We start from the raw sequence: 26,658 nt of genomic DNA on the forward strand, positions 1-26,658 counted from the left end.
AATTACCGAAGTATTTAGATTATAATAGGCTTTCAGATCAAAAATTCATATGTCCAAAATCATTTATTTGAAATCACACTTTCCAAAATTGAAGAATTTCGACTAATAAAAAAATTTGGTGCACAAAACAAAAAAATTATTTCTCTCAAAAAAAACTTTAAGCACCTGTACTATAAGATAGAAAAAATCAAAAATATCTAAAAAATTATATTTAAAGTTGGTTCATATCGCCCTGTAAATAACGGAATATACATTTCTATTCGCTATCGGACAAATCTGAAGCATCTGACGAAACATTGACGGATGAATAAGCTTTTAAATCTTTAATATGCCAATTTCCAGCATTGGAACCATCTGGATTCCTAAGAACGTAAACTAAAGAGGATAGTTTTTTAATTATGGTACATAAAATATATTTGGGAGCCAATTTTGCCATGAAATGTTTCGGGGCGCTAGATAAAACCATATTTTTTCTCCAAACTTGATCGCCAACGTTAAACTGTACGTCGCGTTTACGCAAATTATATGTTTTTGCATTTCTCTGATATGCACGAGACAAATTTTTACGCACGGCCGTGAAAACTTCTTTTATTCCCGTTACTTCGGACGCGTAATTATCGCGATCACCCGGTAGGATTTCTATATCAACAAAATCATGGGGTATTTGACCGTAATAATTTCCAGACAACGGTACGTGTCTAGCAAAATTTAAAAATGCCGGTGAATATTTGGTTACTTCATGTTTCGCTGTGTTTATGGCTTGCCGAATTTCATGTATGTGTTTGTCCCAATCGCGGTGTTCGTCAATATAACTTCTGATTGCCGTACCAATAGTACGATTGCTCCTTTCAACAAAATTTACTTGGGGAGAATAAACTGCAGAGAACCAGATTTTTTGGACTGCATATCTCTCACAAAGATCTTTCATTATTTTACAATTTAAATTAGAGGCATTATCACACATAAGATGTTGTGGAACTCCAAACATGAGAAACACCTGTTCCTCTAAAAATTTACAGATATTTGAAGCAGTAGCCTTGCGAAGAGGATGTAACAAAGTGTACTTAGAAAACCAATCTGAGACCACCAGCAACCACGTAAAACCATTTCTACTTCTGGTTAAAGGGCCTATTAAATCAACGGCGATAATTTGCCATGGGTATTCGGCTTTTTTCTCTTTACCCATTTTACCCATTTGCGCCATATTTGGTGCTTTTTGTGCTCCACACGTTTTGCACGCACGGACATATTTAACAACATCTCTTCGCATTTTTGGCCAGTAATAATTTTCTTGGATTCGAGCAAGAGTTTTATAAACACCAGGATGGGCACAAGTTGCAGGATCATGACACGACTTAATAACATCCTCACGTTGAGGTTTGGGAACAAGGACTTTCCACTCGATTAAATTTGAATTAAAAGGAAGACAAGCCGGAATAAATTTGTATATGAGGTCGTTCTCTTCTTTCCATTGTGGAAAACTTTCTGGGTTAGACAAAATCTTTGTACGCAAATCATCGTACCAAGGATCGATGCGATCAGCATCAACTTCAAGATAAGCAATTTGATCATTCTCATGAATCCTACTAAGTGCATCAGGCACCTTATGACATGCTCCTTTACGATGGACGATTCGGAAATCAAACTGTTTGAGACGCATAGCCCAACGAGCTAAACGGCCTGTGGGATTTTTTAAATTTCTAAGCCATAACAACGAATAATGGTCAGTGATGAGGGTAAATTCAACACCATCTACGTAAGGACGAAATTTTTCAACAGCAAACAAAGCTGCAAGGGCCTCTTTCTCGGTGGTTCCATACGAACGTTCTGCTCTTGTCAAAGACCGACTAGCATAGGAAATCACATTTTCTCCACCGTCTATTTCTTGAGTCAATACAGCTCCTAGACCGGTGTTACTTGCGTCACACTGAATAGTGAAGGGACGAGAATAATCGGGTTGTACTAGAACTGGGGAAGATACTAAAGCTTCCTTTATGGCGATAAAAGCATTCTCAGCTTCTGATGTCCAAACTATAGGTTCTTTCTTTTTCTTTCCTTTCAAAAGATCATTGATAGGGGAAACAAGGGTAGAAAAATCTTTGACGAAGCGTCTATACCAAGAACAAAGACCAATAAAACGTTTAATCTCCGTTGTGTTAGTTGGACAGGGATAATTAACCATAGTGGAAATTTTGTCGGGGTCCGACCGAAGAGAGTTATCACCAACGATATAGCCTAAATACTTCAAAGTTGTTTTGAAAAATTCACATTTGTCTACATTTATCGTAAGGTTAGCATCCTTTAGTTTATCTCGAACTTGTCCTAACAAGGCAACGTGTTCCTCAGCAGTGGAAGAACAAACAATAATATCATCCAAGTAAGTAAAAATAAAAGGTTCGAATTCTGGTCCAAAAATTTGATCTACTAATCTTTGCTGGGTTTGAGCACTATTACAAAGACCAAAAGGCATCACAGTAAATTGAAAAGATCCACGGCCAACAACAGCAAAAGCAGTTTTTTCTCGCGAAGATGGATCAAGAGGGATCTGCCAAAAAGCTTTTTTCAAATCTATCGAACTTATATATTTAGCGTTACGCAATAATGACAAAATTCGGTCAATATTGGGGAGAGGATATGTGTCATGACGAGTAATTTCATTAAGATTCCTGCCATCAAAACAAAACCTAAACTCGCCTGTCTTTTTCTTTACAAGCAAGACTGGACTACACCAAGGACTGTTACTCGGTTCTATAACTTTAAGTTTGAGCATCTCATCTAATTCGCGATTTAAAATATCTGACATGTATGGCGACATAGGAAAAGGACGTTGTCGAAAAGGCTTTGTGTCACCCGTATCGATAGTCATTTTGATCTTATCTGTTCTTCCTATACCATTCTTTTTGTCTACCTCCTGAAAACTATGAATGACAGCATCCGCTAGAGGTCTTAACTCGGCGGCAAGAGAATCAGTCGAACACAAAGATTGTGGGAACGAAACATCGCCTTCAGGTTTTGAAGTTACTATCTCGCAACAAGGATTTCTGACACTCCATTTATTTTGTTCGAAATTTATCGCTAAAGAAAATTTTGAAATAAAATTACTTCCTAAAATAAAATTTATTGGTAGCGATGGCACTACAAGACAACTAATCACATGACAAATTCCATTCGCCACAAACGGCAAATCTACATAGTCCAGAGAAATAAGATTTTTCTCGTGACACATCCCCCTCCAGGCCGAAACTAAATTTTTTGAGTAGTATGGACATCTATATTAATAATCTATATGTTTCCTGCAGCCGATTTTGATGATATACATAGCTATAAACAAATGAAGATCAAAAAACGCTAAATTTTCGCTTTTTTCGTCTATTACTAAAAAGTGAAGCATGTTAAACAAATTTGAGAGTAAGAAACTGATAAATCATATAAAAAACTTCAATACGGCGTTCGTTAAATATGTCTATCCTTATTTGTTGCTTAGAAAATTGCAAAATAAATCATAAATTTTGAGATTTTATAAATGTTCATAACTTATGTAAAAATTTAGTTAGAACTTTCTTATTACACGGAATGCTGAGGCTTCTGGTGCTTAAATTATATTCTAAATTTCAAAGCAATTGGTAAAATAGTTTAAAAGTTATTTAATTTGTTTATCCCAAATTAATTTTTTTTGCAACACTATAAGCCAGAAAACGATGAGGTTATAGTAATACTTTGGACAGTTTATGAAAGAAGAAGATTTATGCTATTAACTTAATTTAGAAAAAATGACAAAAAATAATTATAAATAGTGTAAAATTATTTTGAAAAACATGTCGATTTTTTGCTTATAAACAATTAGAATAACTTTTTAACCGTTACCCGTAGAAAAATTATTTTTCCATATTTAGAAAGACTAAATTTTTATACACATACAGAAAGAAAAACAATTGTCCTACGACAATTAGGGACAAAGTTAGCCCCCTTCATTTTTTAATTCACGGCAGCTTTGTTTATAACAATTAAGAAATAAAATCAGCCGCATTTGAAAGAACATACTTCAAAGTTTTAACGTACCAAGTATACAAAAGATTTCCTTTCAAGGAAATCGTCCACAAAGCTTAAAAATATGGCCCTTAAAATCGGCCGGCGTTGAAACTTGGGATAGCGATGAGAGGAGGGAAGGAGCTGTAAACTGTATTTCTGGTTCTCGATTATTTATTTCGTTGTTTCTTTTTTTTAAATTGTATGTACTTTTTACGTACATTACGAATATGCGTTATTTAAATAAACTAATTGTTATTTACACCATCAAATTTTTTTAAACAATTTTTTTTTTATTTTTTTAATAATATTTGATGTAACTTTTATTGTAAAACGTACATATTAGTTATACAGGGCGTAACAAAAATACAGGTCATAAATTAAATCACATATTCTGGGACCAAAAATAGATCGATTGGTCCTAACTTACCTTAATACAAATGTGCACATAAAAAAAGTTACAGCCCTTTGAAGTTACAAAATGAAAATCGATTTTTTCCAATATATCGAAAACTATTAGAGATTTTTTATTTAAAATGGACATGTATCATTCTGGGACCAAAAATAGATCGATTGGTCCTAAGTTACCTTAATACAAATGTGCACATAAAAAAAGTTACAGCCCTTTGAAGTTACAAAATGAAAATCGATTTTTTCCAATATATCGAAAACTATTAGAGATTTTTTATTGAAAATGGACATGTATCATTCTTATGACAGGAACATCTTAAAGAAAAATTATAGTGAAATTTTTGCATCCCATAAAAATTTTATGGGGGTTCTGTTCCCTTAAACCCCCCAAACTTTTGTGTACAACCCAATTAAATTATTATTCTGGTACCATTAGTTAAACTCACTGTTTTTAAAACTTTTTTGCCTCTTAGTATTTTTTCGATAAGGCAGTTTTTATCGAGTTGCGGCTTCTTTTTAAATTTGTTTACATAAAAATTTTATGGGGGTTTGTTCCTTTATACCCCCCAAATGTTTGTTTACGTTCCAATTGAACTATTACTGCGGCACCATTAGTTAAACACAATGTTTCTAAAACTTTTTTGTCTTTTAGTATTTTTTCGTTAAGGCACCTTTTATCAAGGTGTGGCTTCTTTTTTAATATGGTTCAAAATATGCCTAAAAATGTAAATTATAAATAATAAATTTTCATACGATTACCAAGTCTTCATAATCGTACTTAACCATATTATACAAATATGTGGTGGATTTGACGAATATTTAAAATATCTCAATAAATACCGACTTTTCGAAAAAGTACTAAGAGGCTAAAAAGTTTTAAACACATTGTGTTTAACTAATAGTACCACATTAATAATTTAATTGGAACGAACACAAAAGTTTGGGGGGTTTAAAGGAACAAAACCCCCATAAAATTTTTATGGGATGTCAAAATTTTACTATAATTTTTTTGTAAGATGCTCCTGCCATAAAAATACCACATGTCTATTTTCAATAAAAAATCTCTTCTATATATTGGACAAAATCGATTTTCATTTTGTAAATTCAAAGGGCTGTAACTTTTTTTATGTGCATATTTATAGATACTAATAGGTCTGGATCCCGCGTATGAAAAAAAAGTTGATTAATAGCAAGCTGAAAATTTGTTAATAGCTTAAGGGTGTCTAGTCGAATAAACTTTTATATGTGTGAACACTGGAACAGGGGCAGTTTTAATTGTGGAACAGGTTAAAAATTTGGAACGGTCACAGCACGAAAACGGCACATTTATTTTGTCCGACAGAACAGACTTAAACTCTCCGAACAGAGATTAAACTCTCATGAAAAAATCAGACTGCTATTTATTACCTGTCATAATTCCTGTCATTTGACATATTCTACATGTTCCACTCATTAAAACGCCCATTTGGTGATAAATAGCAGTCTGATTTTTACATGACAGTTTAATCTCTGTTCGAAGAGTTTAAGTCTGTTCTGTCGGACAAAATAAATCTGCCGTTTTCGTGCTGTGACCGTTCCAAATTTTTAACCTGTTCCACAATTAAAACTGCCCCTGTTCCAGTGTTCACACATATAAAAGTTTATTCGACTAGACACCCTTAAGCTATTAACAAATTTTCAGCTTGCTATTAATCAACTTTTTTTTCATACGCGGGATCCAGACCTATAAGGTAAGTTAGGTTCAATCGAACTATTTTTGGTCCCAAAATATGCGATTAAATTTATGACCTGTATTTTTGTTACACTCTGTGATTATTATATTACTAATCCTATTCAATCATTCCTAAATCTAAAATTGGCTTATAATATTAAATTGAAAATAAAAAATCTCAAATAAACTAGGATTTATTTCTTGATAAACATGCTACTAGATAAACGAAAAATGAAATGTAACAAAATTAGAGAGTGGATAAAAAGAACAAAATTATTTTCAGAAATTTTCTACAATATTGTATAATTGTATCTTACAACATTGAAAGTTATAATTTTAAGATTGCAAAAAAACAAAATATATTTCATACATTTTGGTATGAGAGCAAGACTATTAAAATAAAATTAAAGGAGGTTTATCTAGGAATACTTGTATTTTTATGAAAAACGTAAACATCAGTTACCCATTTATTATAAGATTTTGTAAAGTCAAGTGCATATGATCCACTCCTATAATTGCCAACAAAGTCATCCTAAAAATATCGTAAAAGAATTTCCAAAAATTGTTTACACAATTTACATAGTTAATTAAATAACCACTTTATTAACAAAAAACATAATATCCGTAACGTACGCAAAGAGTACATGCAGATTAAAAAAGAAATTCCAAAATAGATAATAGAGAAAGATTGAGGTTTTGATAATCGAAGTCCATAAACTATTTATATCTCTGTACTAACAAGTACTCGGTCAACCAGTTTTGCAAGAGCAGATAGTTTATTTTAATAAAATATCTGATATAAAGAAGATCTGTTAATTTCCAACCCCAATCAATTACGTTTATCTCTTTTTTGGTGGTTCTGTAACTTCAGTTTTTCATTCATCTAATAGCATGTTTACTAAAAAAATAAAACCTAGTTTATTTGAGCTTTTCTGATTTCCATAGACCAATACTATTTCTAGAAACAATCGAATGGGATAATTTTGTTTTTTCATACTTTAAATTATTACTAAGTTTAATAAAAAACTATGTATTATTATATTATTCATATATATGTATGTTTTGTGATTAAAATTACTTCAAATATTATTAAAAAAAATTGAAAAAAAAATTGTTTAAACAAATTTGATGGTGTATATAACAATTAATTTATTTAAATAATGCATACTCGTAATGTACGCAAAAAGTACATACAAATTAAAAAAGAAACGTCGAAATTCATAGGCGAGAACAAGAGATACAGCTAACAGTTCCTTCCCCCTTCTCATCGATCTCCCAAGTTTCGAGGACGGCCGATTTTAAGGGTCACATTTTGAAGCTTTGTGGACGATTTGTTTGAAAGTATATATTTTTTATATTTGGTCCATTAAAACTCTGAAGTATATTCTTTCCAATGTGACTGATTTGATTTCGTAATTGTTATAAAGAAAGCTGCTGTGAATTAAAAAATGGGGGGCGGCAACTTCGTCCCTAATTGTCCTAGGACAATTTTTTCTTTTTTTAAATTTGTATAAAAATTCAGTCTTTCTAAATGTGAAAAAATAATTTTTCTATGGGTAATGGTTAAAAAGTTATTCTAATTGTTTATAAGCAAAAAATCGACATGTTCTTGCAAAATAATTTTGCGATACTTAGAATTATTTTTTGTCATTCTTTTTTAATTATGTTCTTAGTATAAATCTTCTTCTTTCATAGACTATCCAAAGTATTACTGTAACTTCATCATTTTCTGACTTATAGGGCCGGTTGTTCGAACGCTAATCAACAATGATCATTATCAAATAATTAATTACTGTCAATGTCAATTGTTAAAACATAATTAATTACAATTCGGAGCCTATAATCAATTAATATAACAATAATTATTAACATAACTAATAATAAATCTCATAATTGTAATTAATTATGTTTTCAGCAACCTAAACAAAGTTGACATTGACAGTTTTGGTGACAGTAATTAAATATTTAATAATGATCATTGTTGATTAGCGTTCGAACAACCGGCCCATAGTGTTACAAAATAAATTAATTTGGGATAAACAAATTAAATAACTTTTAAACTATTTGACCAAATGTTATGAAATTTAGTAAGTAATTTAAGCACCAGAAGTCCCAGCATTCCGTGTAATAAGAAGATTCTAAGTTCATTTTTACCTAAGTTATGAATATTTATAAAAGCTCAAAATTTATGAATTATTTTGCAATTTTCTAAGCAACCAATAAGGATAGACGTATTCAGCTGGAGCCATATTGAAGTTTTTTATATGGTTCATGAGCTTCTTACTTCCTAATTTGTTTAAAATGCTTAGCAATTTGGCAATAAACGAAAAAAGCGAAAATTTAGCGTTTTTTGATCTTCAATTGTTTATAACTATGTATATCATCAAAATCGGCTGCAGGAAACATATAGGTGATTATTATAGATGTCCACATTACTCAAAAAATTTGGTTTCGGCCTGGAGGGGGTTGTGTCACCAACAGGCTATTTTTTTCCTTATTTCTCTGAACTAACAATACCAGAAACCTTTTTACTCGATCCGTCAGCTAAAGACACATTCTGACTACACGGTAAATCGATCTCAATGTTGTTTCTCTCAAGAAAATCCAATCCCTTGGATCCGACTACAGTAGTGGAACACCTGGTATCTAATAAAAGCGTAAAGGGTTGCGAAAGAATTTGAACCTCCAAGTAAGGTCTGTTATCGAATGGCTTTGAAGCAATGACCGGAGATAAATTTGACGAATGTTTATAAAAATTTTTTACTGTACCTAGCCATTTGTACCAATCAGAGACATTAAAATTTTCTGGAAACTTATTATCGGCCGCAAAACATGAATGTTCGGGGTTTGAAATTTTATTGTGAACACTCTTACCGAACTTAAGGGTGTTGGTTATTCGTTTTTTGAAGGTTTGACACAGTTTGGGCATGTCCTTACCGTAACATTATCTGCGCCACATCGGAAACAAAAATATCTATCAAAACGCTGTTTACAGTCGTTGAAATTGTGCCCGCGTCTTCGGCAATTAAAACAAACGATCATCTTCAATTTATTCGAAGTACTTTTACTAGGGTTTTTCGCCTCAGAATTTCGCGGAGCCGAGCGATCGTCATTATTTTTAAAATTTGCTTTTCCGTTAGGAACATTGGCTTTTCTGGAGGGACCGGGTAACTCATGATTAACATAAGCGACGGACGTTTCCTTCTTGACACTAGGCACGACCACATTATTCTCTAGTTTACGAATAACAGCAGACAACTCCTCAACAGTATTGGTATCGACTAATGCAATCAACGGAATATATTCAGGGATAATATTTTTCCTCAAGTGTTTCACGATAGTTTTCTCTAAAGGCTGCACCGTCAGCCGTTTTGCCAAAGACATAACCTGTGCCTGAAATAAAGCGAACGACTCATTTTTCTTCTGCTTCCTGGATTTGATCTGGTTCCATAAATCCTCGTCGTAGTCTTGGGGAAGAAACGTAGCCTTCAAAAGACCAATCAATTCGTTCCATGAAGAAACGGTACTACGAACACTCCTGAACCACACAGCAGCGCTACCTGTAAATAACTCGACAGCTGATCTGAAAAGAACCTCTTGTCCTACATTACGGGATTCAGCCAGGTCTCTAACTTTTTCTATGAAAGGGAAAACTCCTTTAGAATTTCCACTAAACTTAATGTTCCAATCAGCTAAATTAGTTGGATGCGACACCTGAACGACGGGAGCTGGAATATTAACGACCGGCTGTGAAGGAATTATATTCGAAGAAACTGATGGCCCAACAGGAACGACTTTGTCATCTAATTGCCCTTCTAAAAGTAAACAATCTGCAGAAGCCTCTGCCTTATACTCTTCTTCTTCCTCAAATTCTACGGGTAACCTAGCTATTCTAAAAGATAAATGCGTAAGATGAGCCTTTGCCCTACGATAGACCGAATCTCTAACGTCTCCTTCGAAATCTCCAATTAAACTACGGATGTCAACAGCAGTTTCGTCTATCTGCTTCTTCTCATCGTTGAATATTAACCTATTTTCCTCTAAATCAATAACGGCCTTTTTACTAAGTAATTTACGAAGCATTGTTTTTTTGTCAATAAGATTTTTCTTAGTCTTAACCCCTCGTATAAACAATTCATAATCAATTTCGTCATTTTTTAAATATTCCATTTTGAATTATATTCTCTCAAAAATTATGCAAAAAAAATTCAACAAAACTATTTAAACTCAAAATTTACTGTAAACTTGGAATTGAAAACTAGCAGTTATTATTTTATTTACCTTTGGAATTTTCTCTTTTCATATTTACATTACTATCTTATTTCTTATCTGCGCATCCATCGAAATTTTATAAACAGTATAAAATCTCTATTTAGACACCTTTAGACAACAAGGAGCCACATTTTAAATTAGTGCTGGGAAAAATACCATTTACGTGTAAAACTAAAAAAAAGGAATGCAATGACGTTGTTTTTAAGTACTCGTTAACACGGAGCAAAAAGAAACAAAAAAATGACAGAAACCTCTAGGTGCGGTCGCCGTTTTATGAATAAAACTTAGGTTGCGTTAAAAATAAAAAAGCCTTTTTGTGATATTACTAATTAAGAGTTATATGAAAAACTTAGCGTTATTTTATGAATCAATAATGAGCAGAACAACGTGGACAAAATAAGAAAACAAACTAATAAGAATTAGACAAGAGATAGCCCCACATGTTGCGGCGTCATTTTATGAAGCACGACAAATTAAATAAACATGTGATGTACATAAACTTGAAAAAATTCGTGCTACATGATTTAAAATCGCACCGGCGGCTCTAATCATCAAGAGATTTTAGGGTGTGAGTTCATACAACAATATTTAAGCTAAAGAAAAGAAATTATTAATTTTTTGGGCGCCATTAATAGATCAGAATCTATTGCTATTTATCTATATAAAAATTACAAAATGTTACGAAAAAAATGGTATCCCTTTGACTACTAATGGTACTTACCCTTGTTGTCTGTGGTAGGCTGCGTTTCCTAATACAATAAGGATACATAGATGGATTGTGCGAACAGAAAAAGACGAAATAAGTTTTAACATAGTTACCATTTATAAATTGTCATTAAACTGAGTTGATTAGAAAAATAAAAAAAAATATGTCTTTCGCGTTTCATCTTAAAAGTTCAAAAAAAAAGAAAAAGGAACGAAACAGTTTATTGCAAAATACCTGGTGATGATCCATTGTTGTTGAATTGCTGGAATCGGGTTAGCTCGCCAGAGTTGTGGATACGACGAAATCACTTTCACTTTTCACTTTCATTTTTAGAGTTAAAGTACTGTTACATAGTTGTTATTATATTATACGAAAAATAAAAATTCCATAGTTCTTTTTGTTTTATGAAAAGAAAATAACTGCATTCATGATTATTAGTGATACTTCTCACTGACTTGATAATTAAACATATTTTATTTAGACCATTGTCTTTAAAAAAATGGAACTGCGTTCCACGAAGATTGAATTAAGTGCGGTTTATATGAGACATATTAAACGGAAGTCTTATCCGCAAATGCTGAACTAAGTTCTGTTTGAACGAAACATATTACACGCCGTACTAAGAAAACTATTCTATTATCGTACCGGACACAACACAGAGAATATACCGGTATGGTATTTAAGACAACATATCGCACTTGCGATTTTCACGACAGAATCTTTAAGATTCCATTTTGCCTATTTAGGCACAGACAAGAAAAAATGCAGGTCTTCACTGCATGACCGCTAGAACTTAATTGATTTCTTCTTGTCCTAATCTTGGACAAGATTCCTCTCTGCTCTCTATATTCACCTCCCTTTTTCACAGCTATCACCTAATTTGACCAATAATCATCATTCCGAAATTTTCGTACCAATCACATAGTTGGAAAATAATGTTTAGACCAGCCTTATTATGATCATACGTTTCTTTTTCGGCCAATCACCACGAGTGTCCTTTTTGTAACCGTTTAAGGATTCCCAGGAAAGTTACTGCGTTGTAATTTTGTGGAATTCCTAGATTTCTATCACTCAAACATTTAGCAATCTTTCCTATTCTTCTTTTTATGAGGCATATCCTGTGCAAAGTAAATACTTTTAGGAAAGCTGTCTCCGAGCTCTAAAGTGTCTTTGTGATTTTACTGCCTGCAATAGCTAAATTATCAGCTTAGGCGTCTAGAATTTCTTAAAATATTAATCCTTCCGCTTTCTTGTGGGTGGCCCAAGAGAAACGCGTTGGGAAGTACATTTCGTCTTACTTCTATCTATAACGACAGAGACGGACTTTTGCGATATTTAGATTGTGATTCTTCCAGCATGTTTCAGTTTGCATCTCAAAATACGAATACTACGTTGATATGTGTTTTCGGTGCTGCTGTATGGGGTGGAAATCTGGACCTTAAAGAAAGAAATAAGCGATCGACTTGAAGCATTCGAGATGTGGACCTACCGAAGAATATTAAAAATAAGTTGAGTAGATAGAATAGCAAATGTTGAAGTCCTCAGAAAGATGAAAAAGGATAAGGAAATTATGAATACGATTAAGATAAGAAAGTTACAGTATCTCGGCCACGTTATCAGAGCGGATAAATATGTGTTGCTACAAACTATTTAATCCATTGAAATGTTACATTTAGTGTGCATTTCTTAGAGGAGTCAATTTTATTTTTTTAATGTGTAGGGGGGTTCAGTAGAAGCTTAAGTTCAAGTTTTTGGGGTCGCTACCCTTGTCCCCCGGCCGCCATATTGGAAAAAGGGCTGCAAAGGGCTTTCGCGCTGTATCTCCTAAACTAGCAACACTACAGAAAATTTAGTTGCACATAAAATGTAGCAAATTAAATTTTCTACAATTTTACATTTATTACTTTTTATCGTCAAGTGACCAACAAAAAAGTTATAAACAAAAATAAGAGAAAATTTTGTAAGAAGTTTCCTTTTGGAGGTTATAACTTTTTCTCCGTTCATTTCACAATAAAATAACATAATAGCTATTTTGTAGAGGATTTTTCGATGAACATTTTTCACTATACACTTGTTTTATTTTATTTATTATCTAGATTTTACAGCGCTACAAACTTGACCAGATTCTCTAATTCTCATAGGAATACAAATAAAAACAATTCTTTAATTAAAATTAAGTTATGCCGACCACGAAAATCAAATTTAAGGTGAATGACGAATGTTAGTCATTTTTATGTTTTCGAGGTCGCTGAATCCGAATATGAAGTTTATTTTTATCTAGAGTTGGTGGAGCATGTTCAAAAGTCAAATTTTATACAAAAATGCCAAAAATTAATTTTTATTATTTTTCAAATTTACCTCGCTGTATCATTCGTCGCTGTAAATATTTCCTTTTGAAACTTTTACTGTGTCATTTTTGAGGTATTTAGATGACAATGAAAGTTGTACAAAATGTTTAAACAAATTATAAAAGGAATTGTTAATTTTTAAACATTTTGTCACCATATTTGGTTAGTTTCATGTTTAGTTAAAAAAGTTGATTGACAAACTTTTTAGTTTATAATCTTGCCAACACAGCAATAAAATATGATTCATGGAGAAGTTTTTTGGAAAATTTTAAGTCAAAATATACAATAGGAAAAAAGTTATGTTACTTAATAGACAAGCAGCACACCCCAAAAAACGCTTATATCTCGAGATTCTGGTCAAGGTGTGGTGGATGGCTAATTTTGATCATACTTTATAATTTTGATATTAAAAATCGTTTTTTGTTCTTCTTAATAATTTTGTATTTTGCGGTTGCGTCATTCTTCTTCTGGACCGGCGAATTTGTCCTCAAACAACTTCTTGGGCCTTTTCTATATATGCTTACGGTTATAAGTTTTATAGTGGGGAGAAAGGTCAAAAATACATTAATAATAGCATAAGAATGTTAAAATCATAATAAATTGTATGAATAAGAAATTTATATAGATAGAAAAGTAAGCCTAACCTTTTTTTATTGTATCCCTGTGAGCATTCGAGCATCTGGTCAAGTTTGGAGCGCTGTAAAACATATATACATAAATAGAATTAAATAACCTTATAGTGGAAATTGTTCGCTGAAAAACCCTCTACAAAATTGATATACTGCTATTTTATTTTAAAATGAACTGAAAAAAAGTTATAACCTCCGAAAAGAAACTTGTTAAAACATTTTTACTTATTTTTGTTTATATCTTTTTTGTTGGTCAGTTGACGATAAAAAGTAATAGAAACAAAATTTTAGAAAATTTAATTTGCTATAGTTTATGTTTAACTAGATTTTCCGTAGGGTTGGTAGTTTACGAGATATAGCGCGCAACCCCTTTGCACCCCATTTCCAAGATGGCGGCCGGGGGACAAGGGTCCCGACCCCAAAAACTTGAACTTAAGCTTCTACTGATACCACCTACATATTAAAGAAATAAAATTGACTCCTCTAACAAATGCAAGGTATGGCCTAAAAAATGTAACATTTTAATGGCCTAATTACAATACAGGGAAAACGAAGTATTGGAAAAAGACGCATCTCCTGGCTCAACAATCTGAGAAAGTGGTATAATTGCAGTTCCGTCGACTTGTTCAGAGCTGCAATCTCAAAAGTGAAAATAGCTGTGATGACTACCAACCTCCTTAAAGGAGACGGTACCTAAAGAAGAAGAAGATCCGTCTATTCGTCATAGGCGTAATCACTGAATAGGAGTAACCAAAAACTTGGTTCCATTTTAGAGGTTTTATTTCTCCGGAAATATGTTAATATTATTTTAGCCCTAAATTGAGCTATGTAAATAGCTAAGGTTCGTGAAAATATATTAGGGCGTTAACACATTCTATTTTTTTATTTGTAAGAAAAATTGTAACACTCCATATCTCGAAAAACGAAACGAAAACAAAAGGGAACCAAATATCCCCCTCTTCTATCTTTTCTCCTTGTAAGGGTAAGGTTGTAATGTGTAAGGCAATCGTTGTAAAGCTAAAGCTGTTTTCACTTAAAGATCCTTTTTGTGGGAGATCATCCCATCCTGGGTTTGATATTACAGTTGATGGTGTGACTTCGCTATTTCCATTAGCTTTCTCCATTCTTATCTCTCTTTGATTGCCCTTCCTATATTTCTAATTTCCATACCTCTTAAGTCTTCTTTCACTTGTTGTCTCCATCTTAGTTTAGGTCTGCCTGTGGTTCTTTTACCTGGTGGTACCCATTCCCTTATAACTTTTAACGGATTGTTCTTCTCTCTTGTCATACAGTTCAACAATTGGTACTGCAAAAATCACACATTAAAAGTATGTTGTAAGAATTTCATAGCAGCTTTTCTAAAGGACATAGTGCAGTCAACAGAACACTTGCCTTGTGAGTTTATTGCATCAATTGCCGCAGAGATGTAGAAGATTCGTATATGAAATGCAATTTATGTAACGATAGAAGAGTTCCTAGAACAAAAAGCTGTGGTAAAATGAAACAATATTCTTTCCGGAGAGCCTTTTAAACGACTTGCAGTTGATATTCTTGCTCCACGTCCGATGGAAGAGTGGAAAAACAAGTAGGAACTTCATGGCCGAAATGAATTATTTTTCAAAATGGGCAGAAATTGGATCCATTCCTAATCAAGAAGCGGTTACAATAACAGCCACATCCATAACACACTTTGTACCAAGACATGGAGTTCCTTTAGGGTTACATTCTGATCAAAAATATTTTTTTTTATTTTTGGCTTAGATTTATCGTCATACTACCAGACACATAAGGAATAAATAAAAAAAAATAAAATTTTAAATCAGAATTATTGCAACAATTATTAATGATAATCTTGGGTATGGTGCTTCTCAGAGGCTTTTTTCAGTGCGTCACAAGTGAGAGAAAAAAAGGTACCATTTATTCTAGTTGTTTATAGATGGCGCTATAATCGGAAAAACATTATTTATTACTATAATATGATTGCAATTTGGTATAAAATCAAATCAATCGTGTTTATTTCATTTATAGAAAGGTATGTTCTTTGTTTTGTATAGTCGTATAAATTGTACAGATTATAGTCGTATAGATAATATGTAATTCATTTTTTTTTTATTAGAGCCCCATCTAGCAACTACTAGAATTAACTTTATAAATAATAATAATACTTAGGAAGAATAATGGAGTTTATTTGGAGAAAATAATTGTACATAAAATAAATAAATTCAGTTTCTCACAGAAGTTGTACGTACAACTTGTACGTGAGGGTTAGATTTTGATTATATTAAATAACACTAACTGATTTTAAAATTTACAAAAAGGAATCAAATATGTATAGTCTTTTTCACTCATCTGTCTTCAAATTTGGGCTCCTTCTCACCAATTCAGTTACTGTTAAATGTTGTTTATCGGACCTCTTATCTCTTATAAAATTCAATAAAAGATTGCAAAACATTTCCTATGGGACTCTTTTGTCGGGATTTCGTTTTCTATGAGAATTATTCATGAGTTTTTGAATGTGTTTTATCCATGTTTACAATAATTTTCACAATTTAAATACTTAAAAGTGACATTTCAAATAAATCATTTTTGACAATTTTGACTCCGAGTCATCGACGTACCTTTTTTTCTGTTACTTCCGACTTAATGCGTTAGACAGAAATCGAGAAACAGTGACGCACTGAAAAAATTCTCTGAGAACCACCATATTAATAAACGTTCACTATACCTAATACGAAATAGATCAAAAATAAATATTTACTTACTTATTCTGTAATTTTTCATGCGAAATTTTAATCTGTTTCGTAACTTCCAACTCATTTGACAGTTGAGTTATCGTACACATCATGGCTTGTTCTTTTTCATCGTGTTCTTTAATTTTATTATTAATTTTTAACTTATGCTTTCTCGCCTTCATTTTAAGCTTTTGACAAAGTTCACACTCAAAATTCAACATATGCTGTTCCAGACTCTTTACCTCTTCCTTGTACACTTCTGTTTCTTTTCGAGCATTCTCTAGTTGCTTCTCTAGAATTTTTATACATTCACAAAAATTCTTACTATCCTCTGTAAGTGCTGACAACTTTGTAGTTTCTTCATTAAAAGTGATTCTTAAATTTTCGTATTCGTTACTCATTTCTTTATATGTCACTTCACTTTCTCTAATGCTTCGAAGTAAACTCTCATTACTTTCTTGTAACTTTTTTACCTCTGCTTCTTTCTCCTGCAAACACTTACAAAATTCATCTTTATTTTGTTTTATTAATTTTGAAGACCTTAGTGCTTGTTCGTGTAGTGCTCTTACTTTCTGTTCGTATTCACTTAGTACCTCTTTGGCCCTTTCAACCTCTTTTATGGATAAGGCTAATTCTTTTTGCTTATCATTTAATTCTTTCTTTAATTGTACATTTTGTAGTTTTAATTGTGAAATTATTTTCTCTGCTTCTATCGTATTTAGTAGGTTAGCTGGTCCACTTAAAGTTTTATTCGTTACGGTGATATCGGCCAACTGGGATTTTACTTTATTTAATTCAGTTTTTAATCCAGATATTAGGAGTCTTGTGTTGCTAACACGATGATTTACCTAAAAATTTTGATTAAGATATTTATATATAAAAAAAATCAATGGGAAAATCCCAGTAGCTGGCTGTATACCATAATTAAAAATCATACAGAACAAGTAAAAACTTCGTTTGTACAAAGGTATAAAAAGTTTATTGAAAAACTATTAAAAAGTCATCCAAAAGGATTCGCAAAACGTTTTGGATCTAGATCAGATCACCTTCAGTGCCTAGAACGAAGTATTTCCACGTTAGAATGAATGCAAAAGGTTAAAATTATGACTAGTTAAAGAAAAATGTGGATAATACTTACGTTCTGCTTAGTAGATAAAACTAGCAACCTTATAAAATAGATGATATCGAGAAATATGATTTACATGTTGATAATCTGATGTTAGTAGCGACTCTAAGTCGCAGTTCAATGGACACAGACCAACAAGAGTATAGGAGATGACAATCTATTTATCAGACAGAAGTTACATGACAAGACAGGTAGTCAATTTGTGGTTATGCATTTAAAAATGGTGTAGTTTATGAATTTAAATTATTAGTTAAGCTGAATGGATGTTAGTAACTGTATTAAAGTGGAATTTAAATTATAATAAATTAGATTCTATTGTAAAATTCTAAAAGACAACTCTCTGTTACAGAAAGAACTGTTATTATTGTTATGTTAATAAAAGTGTTATTCATAGTAAAGTCAATGACGTCATTGATGACAGTTTAAAAAAGAAGACAAAAGATTAATTTAGTTTGAAATAAAAAGAGAAATGAAAAATAAGTCTTATCTTATATTTTTTCCGTCTATAAGTTGTTTACATTTAAGTATTTTTCATTTCTCTTTTTATTTCAAACTAAATTTAACTTTCGTCTTCTTTTTTAAACTGTCATCAATGACGTCATTGACTTTACTATGAATAACACTTTTATTAACATAACAATAATAACAGTTCTTTCTGTAACAGAGAGTTGCCTTTTAGAATTTTACAATAGAATCTAATTTATTATAATTTAAATTCCACTTTAATACAGTTAACATCCATTCAGCTTAACTAATAATTTAAATTCATAAACTACACTATTTTTAAATTCATAACCAAAAATTACTTACCTGTCTTGTCATGTCACTTCTGTCTGATAAATAGATTGTCATCTCCTATACTCTTGTTGGTGTGTGTCCGTTGAACTGGCAAGAACCACACGTTCTTATCGAGCAGTGAATCTTGTTGCCCTTTGAGCACTAAATTTATCTTTTAACATCGACTTAGAGTCGCTAATAACATCAGATTATCAACATGTAAATCATATTTCTAGATGTCATCTCTTCTATAAGGTTGCTAGTTTCATCTACTAAGCAGAACGTAAGTATTATCCACATTTTTCTTTAACTAGTCATAATTTTAACCTTTTGCATTCATTCTAACGTGGAAATACTTCGTTCTAGGCACTGAAGATGATCTGATCTAAATCGAAAATGTTTTGCGAATCCTTTTGGATGACTTTTTAATAGTTTCTCAATAAACTTTGTATACTATTGTACAAACGAAGTTTTTACTTGTTCTGTATGATATGCGTTTTTTCTGTCACATACAATTTAATTATTTAGAAAGAAATCGAAAAACTGTGACGCACTGAAAGATCCTCATGAGAAAATGCATACTTATGTGTTGTGCCGTAAATTGTGAAGATACGGAGATTGATTAATATTGGTGTAATTCCGATTATTTTTTTGTATTTTATCATAGAATTATCTATACATATTATGTGATATTATTATATTCTTATTATTAGTTAATAAAAAAAGTTTAAAATCTGTTATAAAAATTTTATTTTGTAAAAAAAGGCAAAATTTGAATATGTGAGAGAAAATCTCACGCGCGACCACTCGCGTAATAATCTACCTAGCGACCAGTGCCGGGTTAAACCTGGCTAATGACGACAAAGGATGAATCCCATTCGAGAGAAAGATACTGAGAAAATTATATGGCCCGGTGCAAGAGGATGACGGCACATGGAGAATCAGGAGAGACGACGTGGTTAACGAACTGAATTGATAATATTGTAAGATTTGTGGAAAGTCAAAGACTGTCATGGCTGGGACATGTTCAGCGACAAGAAGATACAAAAACGACTAAGAAACTATTACAATGGAAGCCGGTAGGAAGGCGAAAAAAGGAAGACCCAGAACGAGATGGAAGACAACCTTACGTTAGAACGAGATGGTTACATTAGATAACGGAAGAAGAAGAAGAAGGAGAATGGAGTTATGTGCTATAATGACAGATATCGATATTTTTTGCTGTTCTAGTCCTTTAGTAACGTCTTCCCTTTTACCTCGATAGCCTTGTACGTTCCATGTTGCAAAATTCATTGTCCTGTTTCGTCGCCGTGGATGGCATCCAAGTGTTCCAACCGGTATTCCCTGTACTCTGGGATTCGCTGCTATAATTTTTTTATAAGTATTGGGGGACAGGTCCAATGTCTAAACCTTGGGGTTGTTAATCATCTATACTTCCTCTTTTATCTTGGTTGTATCGGTTGTAGAGCTAGTCAGTTCACCCCACAACTAACACTTTCTCCCTCTCTCCCTCTCACACCACTCTCCTATAGCGCTACAACCCAAGTCGGGCCATGTCCTCCACCAGCATCCACCTTCAAGTATCTCTGTCCCTGGCTGCTCTCCTCCAGTTATCCACCCTCAACATCTCTTTAGCATCGGTTCTCACCTCGTCCATCCACCTCTTCCTTGGTCTTCCTACTAGCCGACGTCCCACCATAGTTCAGCTAAGCGTTCTACTAGGTGTTCTGTCATTATCCATTCTTATATTCACAACTATTATGAGAGGAGCTGACAGCGATAGTGATCATTTTCTTGTAAAATCAAAGTTGAGAACACGAATATCAGTACAGAAGATGGAGCAACAAGAACAAAGAGAAAGATGGGAGATAGAAGCTCTTCAAACACCAAAAAAAGAACTGGAGTACCAAGTAGCCATAAGCAACAGATTTCAATTGCTGGGAGAGGAAGACCAAAATGTAGACCTAGGAGATGCATGGCAGCGAGTGGCATCCGTGATAGAACAAGCAGCGAAAGAAACCATTGGGAAAAAGAGGACTCGCCCAAAACAGAAATGGTTTGACAAACAATGCGAAGAAATGCTGGAAACAAAAACTCACAAAAGAATGAAAATGCTACAAAACCCTACAAATGAGAACAAAGCAGATTTTCGCAGAACGAGGGCACAGACAAGGCAACTACTCAGAACTAAAAAGAGAAGCTACATAGAACAGCAAATACGAGTAATGAAAATAAGTGGCGAGAGGAATCAAATAAGAAAATTCTTTAGGGAAGTGAAGACAGTCAGACAAGGTGGAAATGTTGGGGTAACACAAGCTATGAGAAATGAAGCAGGTGAACTGATAATGATGGAAACAGAAATCGTAGAGCGATGGAAGGAATACTTTCGGAATTTACTAAATATTGAAAGTGAGATGGAGGAATCAGAGACTACATTTCATTCTGCAGATGTGGAAATACCACCACCAACACTCCAAGAAGTAAAGAATGCAATAGCATCTTTTAAAGATCACAAAGCACCAGGAAATGATGGTATAAATGGAGAATTGATAAAAAAAGGAGGAAACGTTTTACATCAAAAATTGTATGACATTATTCTCAGAGTATGGCAACAGCAGAAAATGCCTAGAGAATGGAATGGAAGCGTTATAATACCCATACATAAGAAGGGAAATAAAGAGCAATTCCAAAACTACAGAGGCATATCGCTTATTAGTACAGCGTATAAGATTCTATCAATTATCTTACTAAAGAGACTCACTCCGTATTCGGAAGATATTCTAGGCGACTACCAATGCGGCTTTCGAAGTGGAAGGTCAACAATAGATCAAATATTTACCATCCGACAAATATTAGAAAAAAACTGGAAATTCAACCGAGATGTACACCAAATCTTCGTAGATTTCCAGCAAGCATATGACTCGATAAAAAGAAGCAGACTATGGCTAGCAATGCTAGAAATGGGAATACCAAGAAAATTAGTGCAGCTCACTCAAATGTGCGTGGCAGACTCATATGCACAGGTAAAGATAGGAAACAGAACATCGATGCCATTTAGTATAACATCAGGGCTTAGACAAGGAGACCTTTTATCACCATTGCTATTCAATTTGGCTTTAGAATACGCAATAAGTAAAATATCGTCTGAACTGACAGAGGGGTTCGCAAATCGAGGATCAAAACTATTGTTGGCCTTTGCCGATGATCTAGATGCAGTCGCTCATTCTACAAGAGACGTAAGAGAGGTGTTTTCACAGCTCGAGGAGGAAACAGGTAACCTGGGCCTTCGAATAAATGAAGAGAAGACGAAATATATGCTGCTGACCAAAAATCCAAGACCAAGAGTTAGGCAGAACGTAACTATTAATGACCACAACTTTGAAGTAGTAAAAGAGTTTAAATATCTGGGAGTAGTAATCACAGAGGGCAATCACATAGAAAAAGAGATCTCAGCAAGAATAGCTGCGGGAAATAGAGCATTATACTCCCTATCATCATTATTAAGATCTAAGCTGCTGAAAAGACAATCTAAATTAAGACTGTACATGTCAATTATTCGCCCAGTTGTTACATATGGGAGTGAAACATGGACTCTACATCAGCGAGAAATAAATAAATTGCTGATATTTGAAAGGAAAGTCCTCAGAATGATATTTGGTCCTCAAAGAGATGCATTGACAGGAGAGTGGAGAAGGCGCCGCAATGCTGAATTGGTGACTCTGTATGGTACTGAAAACATCGTCAGACATGTAAAAGCTAATCGGATAAGATGGGCAGGTCATGTAGTAAGATCAGAGGAAGACAGAGTGCTAAAGACAGTGTTCTTCAAGAGACCAGACGGTAGAAGATCAGTGGGAAGTCCCAGAAAAAGATGGAAGGATGATGTTGAAACCGATCTATCTAGGATTGGGGTACAACAATGGCAAATCGAAGCGCAAAATCGCAGACGATGGAGGGCCATAGTGGATGCGGCGAAGACTCACCCCGAGTTGTAAAGCCAGTCAAGAAGAAGAAGATATCCACAACTAACACAGGCAGAGTTTAAAAAGTATCTTAGGTTACTAAATACATACATGCTCGTAACCAACAATCCAAGACAAAGAGTTAGGAAAAACATTAATGACCACAACTTCGAAGTGGTAAAATAGTTTAAATATCTGGGGGCGGTATCACAGCCGACAGCCACATAGAACAAGAGGTCTCAGTAAGGATAGCTACGGAGAATAGAGCAATATACTTCCTATCATCATTATTATGATCTAAGCTGATAAAAATAAAATCTAAATTGAGACTGTACATGTCAATTATTCGCCCAGTTGTTACATATGGAAGCGAAACATGGATTCTACATCAGCGGGAAATAAATAAGGCACTGGTATTTGAAAGGAAGGTTCTCCGAATGATATTTGGCCCTCAAAGAAATGAAATGACAGGATAGTGCAGAAGGCGCCGTGATGCTGAATTGGTGAATATCCGTATGGTACTGAAAACATCGTCAGACATATAAAAGCTAACCGGATAAGATGGACAGGTCATGTGGTAAGATCAGAGGAAGACAGAGTGTTAAAGACAGAATTTTTTGAGAGGCCAGATGGTAGAAGATCAGTAGGCCGTCCCAGGAAAAAATGGAAGGATGATGTTGAAGCCGGTTTGTCTAGGATTGGGGTACAACAATGGAAGCGCAAGATCGTAGAAGATGGAGGGCTATAGTAGATGCTGCGAAGACTCGCTCCGTGTTAAGAAGAAGACGAAATTATAAAATATAGCTATAATAACAAAATGTTGTCAATTACCTGTTGTATTGGATTAGGACATGAGCACTGTAAATTATTATGGGATCCTAAAAAATTCTCTTTGTTTGCAATCATGTTCGAAACACATGAACATGTTCTAACAGGATTATTGGATGGTGGTGGTTTGGAAATAATATGAGTTGTTGTTTGGACTGGAAAGTTTGGTGTTTGTCTCGAATGAACTGGAAAATCTTTGCTTGCTGTACGTGGTTGAATCATGGATGCAGATCTTAATATTTTTCCTGGACAGTTATCAATAAAGGATACTAAAAAGCATAAAGATTATTATAAATGAAGAATTTTTGTTATTCATCTGATCGTAATATTACGTGGCGCATATTTTACCCATAAACACTTTCAGTGAATTTGATTTCAGTGATTACGTCTGTAATCCGGCGGATTTACGTTGTAAATCATCTTCACTTTGAGAGATTAGTATTGTATCGTCTGCATATCAGATTATTTTAAGATGTTTTTCTCCCATTTGATATCCTTATTTAATTCTTACTTTTTTTATTATTTCATCCATGATCAGGTTGAACAATAAAGGACTCAAGGAATCCCGTCTTATCCCATTGCCGGCTTCAATTGGATCAGTTAATTCATCTTCTACTTTTACTTTGATTGTGTTGTTCTGGTAGATGTTTTCGATCGTTTTAATTATTCCTAGAGGCACCTCTCTTGAGTATAACGAATGAATAACGTCCTTTAATATGACCCTGTCAAATGCTTTCTTAAGGTCCACGAAACATAAATAATGCCGGTTTGTTGTATTCTAACGATTTCTCTTGAACTTGCCTCAATATAAATATAGCGTCAGTGCATGATCTTCCCGACCTAAAACCTTGGTTGTTAATTTTAATATGTGGTATTTAATAAGTTAATTTCTCTGTAATTCCCCGGGTCCTCCGGAGTCTCCTTTTTCGAAGAGAGGTATTAGTATGCTTGATCTCCATTCTTGTGATATTCTGTTTTGTTTTATTATTTTTTGTATTAGTTTTGTTAGTTGTTTAGTCAGATCTTGTCCTCCGTATCATTTTACTGTAAATTGAATATTACAAAATATTCCGATTTATAATGTTTTAGGCATTTGTCTCACTCTGCAATTTTTATGTAAAAATATTTTTGATAATTTCGAATTTCAAAAAAGCGTGTGTATTAAAAAAAGGATAAATTAATGACTACACAGTAGATAGATAGTTTACATGCAAAATAAAATAATAAATACTAGTGTAGGAAACAAAGGTTGAACCTTGCAAAATGGACACAAGTCCGGTTTTTTTTTTCTGGTATATCAAGGGGTGCTTATTATAAGACTAACTTTTTCTGAAAAAATTTCGCCCCGGAACCTCCCTTTTCACCCCTTTAAAGGGGGTAATTTGTGGTTTTTGCGGAACGTAGCCCTTCCTGTACCTTTTACAAAAAATTTCTTTTATAGAAATATGAAGAGGGCTATATTTTCTACGATTTATTTCCGACAGCATCTCTCTATCATCCACCGTTTAGCAGGGGTGGCGCCATAAAGTTGACAAGTTTTTAAAAAAGATGTTTTTAAAAAATATATCTTTTTCCCTAACTGTAACGGAAATTAAGAAGAAATCCTGCGGCAATTATTCAAAAATAATTGACTGATTTTTTGGTATAGGTTTCACTTAAGGGTAATTGCCCTTTTTTTAATTACAGGGTGTTACATTTTAAAAAACCTCTTTTTATACCATCTGAACCGTTTATGCGTTTATGCATGTATTGGTGCTATTTACAAATTTGTATAATGCACCCCCATTTTTTCCCCGGAACCACCCAAAAAAAAAAGAAGAATTAATAAATAAATTGATTTTCTTGGAATCCTTCACACACAATGCCCTCTATTAATATGCTTTATATATCATTTTGTGCACGTTATTATTACCCATGCATGGACACCAAAAGCGATTTCCTAGTGCAACCCCTGTAGCAAAAAAAAATAAATAAAATGGGGGGTTGAAATTTTTTTCTGTTTTTTGCTTTTTGATCCATATGGGCATATGCTTCATTAATAGTGCTTTTCAAAAATATATATGGTTATTGCAACATCTCTGCGGAAACTACCCCTATCCTTGAAAATATACTGCAGAAACTACCCCTATCCCTTGGCGAGCATGTTTTTACGATTTTCTCATTACCTATGTATTCTTTTTAAACAAAACTTATACAAGGTTAAAGACCACTATTTACTCTAAAAATTATGTCCTATTCATTTTTTTCGTATAAGCAACCGTTACGGCACAGTGGCGCCGTAAACCTCATATATGCTTTGGCGGGCTCCAGTTTTTGTTTTTTTTTTCGTCATCTGTTCGTTTTATTGATAAAGTACTTATGTAAAATAAAACAACACAGTATAACCTACAAATTATGACTTATGCACATTTTACATTCTTTGCTCCCCAAAGCCACAGTGGTGGCCCAAAATAAATGTTTGCATATTTTCGCCACCTACACGCATTTTATTGCATTAATGCTACCTTAATAGCACAATATTTACCCTTAGGTGGTCGCTAAGCAGTGGCGGATCCAGGGAGGGGTGATGGGGGTGATCACCTCCCCCCTCTCAAACCAAGTGATATTATATTCAAAGATTATAAAAATATTCATTTATTTTTATAGAAATTTAACCAATTGGCACCCCCCTCTTAACGATGCTGGATCCGCCACTGTCGCTAAAGCATAAAAAGTCATTCTTATAAAAATAGTATTAATATAATACAAGTTTTTCTATAAAAATAAATGAATATTTTTATAATCTTCAAATATAATATCACTTTGGTTTGAGAGAGGTGGGGGTGATCGCCCCCATCACCCCTCCCTGGATCCGCCACTGCTTAGCGACCACTTAGGGGTGAATATTGTGCTATTAAGGTAGCATTAACGCAATAAAATGTGTGTAGGTGGCGAACATATAAAAAAATTTATTTTGGGCCACCGCTGTGGCTTTGGGGAGCAAAGAATGTAAAATGTGCATAGGTCATGATTTGTAGGTTACACGGTGTTGTTTTATTTTACATAAGTACTTTATCAATAAAACGAACAGATGACGAAAAAAAAAAACAAAAACTGGAGCCCGCCAAAGCATATATGAGGTTTACGGCGC

General features: G+C 33.5%; 1 protein-coding gene across 1 annotated transcript in view; it reads right to left on the reverse strand.

Moving 5' to 3' along the window:
- The window catches only part of LOC114331210 (probable DNA double-strand break repair Rad50 ATPase), a 36,735-nt gene that overhangs the window by 8,677 nt on the left and 1,400 nt on the right, over nucleotides 1-26,658 (reverse strand). Inside the window, exons 2-3 of the mRNA XM_050655585.1 lie at nucleotides 23,532-23,797; nucleotides 16,866-17,683 (exon numbers count right to left, since the gene is read on the reverse strand). Coding sequence (XP_050511542.1) covers nucleotides 16,866-17,683; nucleotides 23,532-23,797 — 1,084 coding nt within the window. The remainder of the gene's footprint in view (nucleotides 1-16,865; nucleotides 17,684-23,531; nucleotides 23,798-26,658) is intronic.

Source organism: Diabrotica virgifera, chromosome 7 (assembly GCF_917563875.1).
Source record: "Diabrotica virgifera virgifera chromosome 7, PGI_DIABVI_V3a".
Taxonomy (NCBI): Eukaryota; Metazoa; Arthropoda; class Insecta; order Coleoptera; family Chrysomelidae; genus Diabrotica; species Diabrotica virgifera.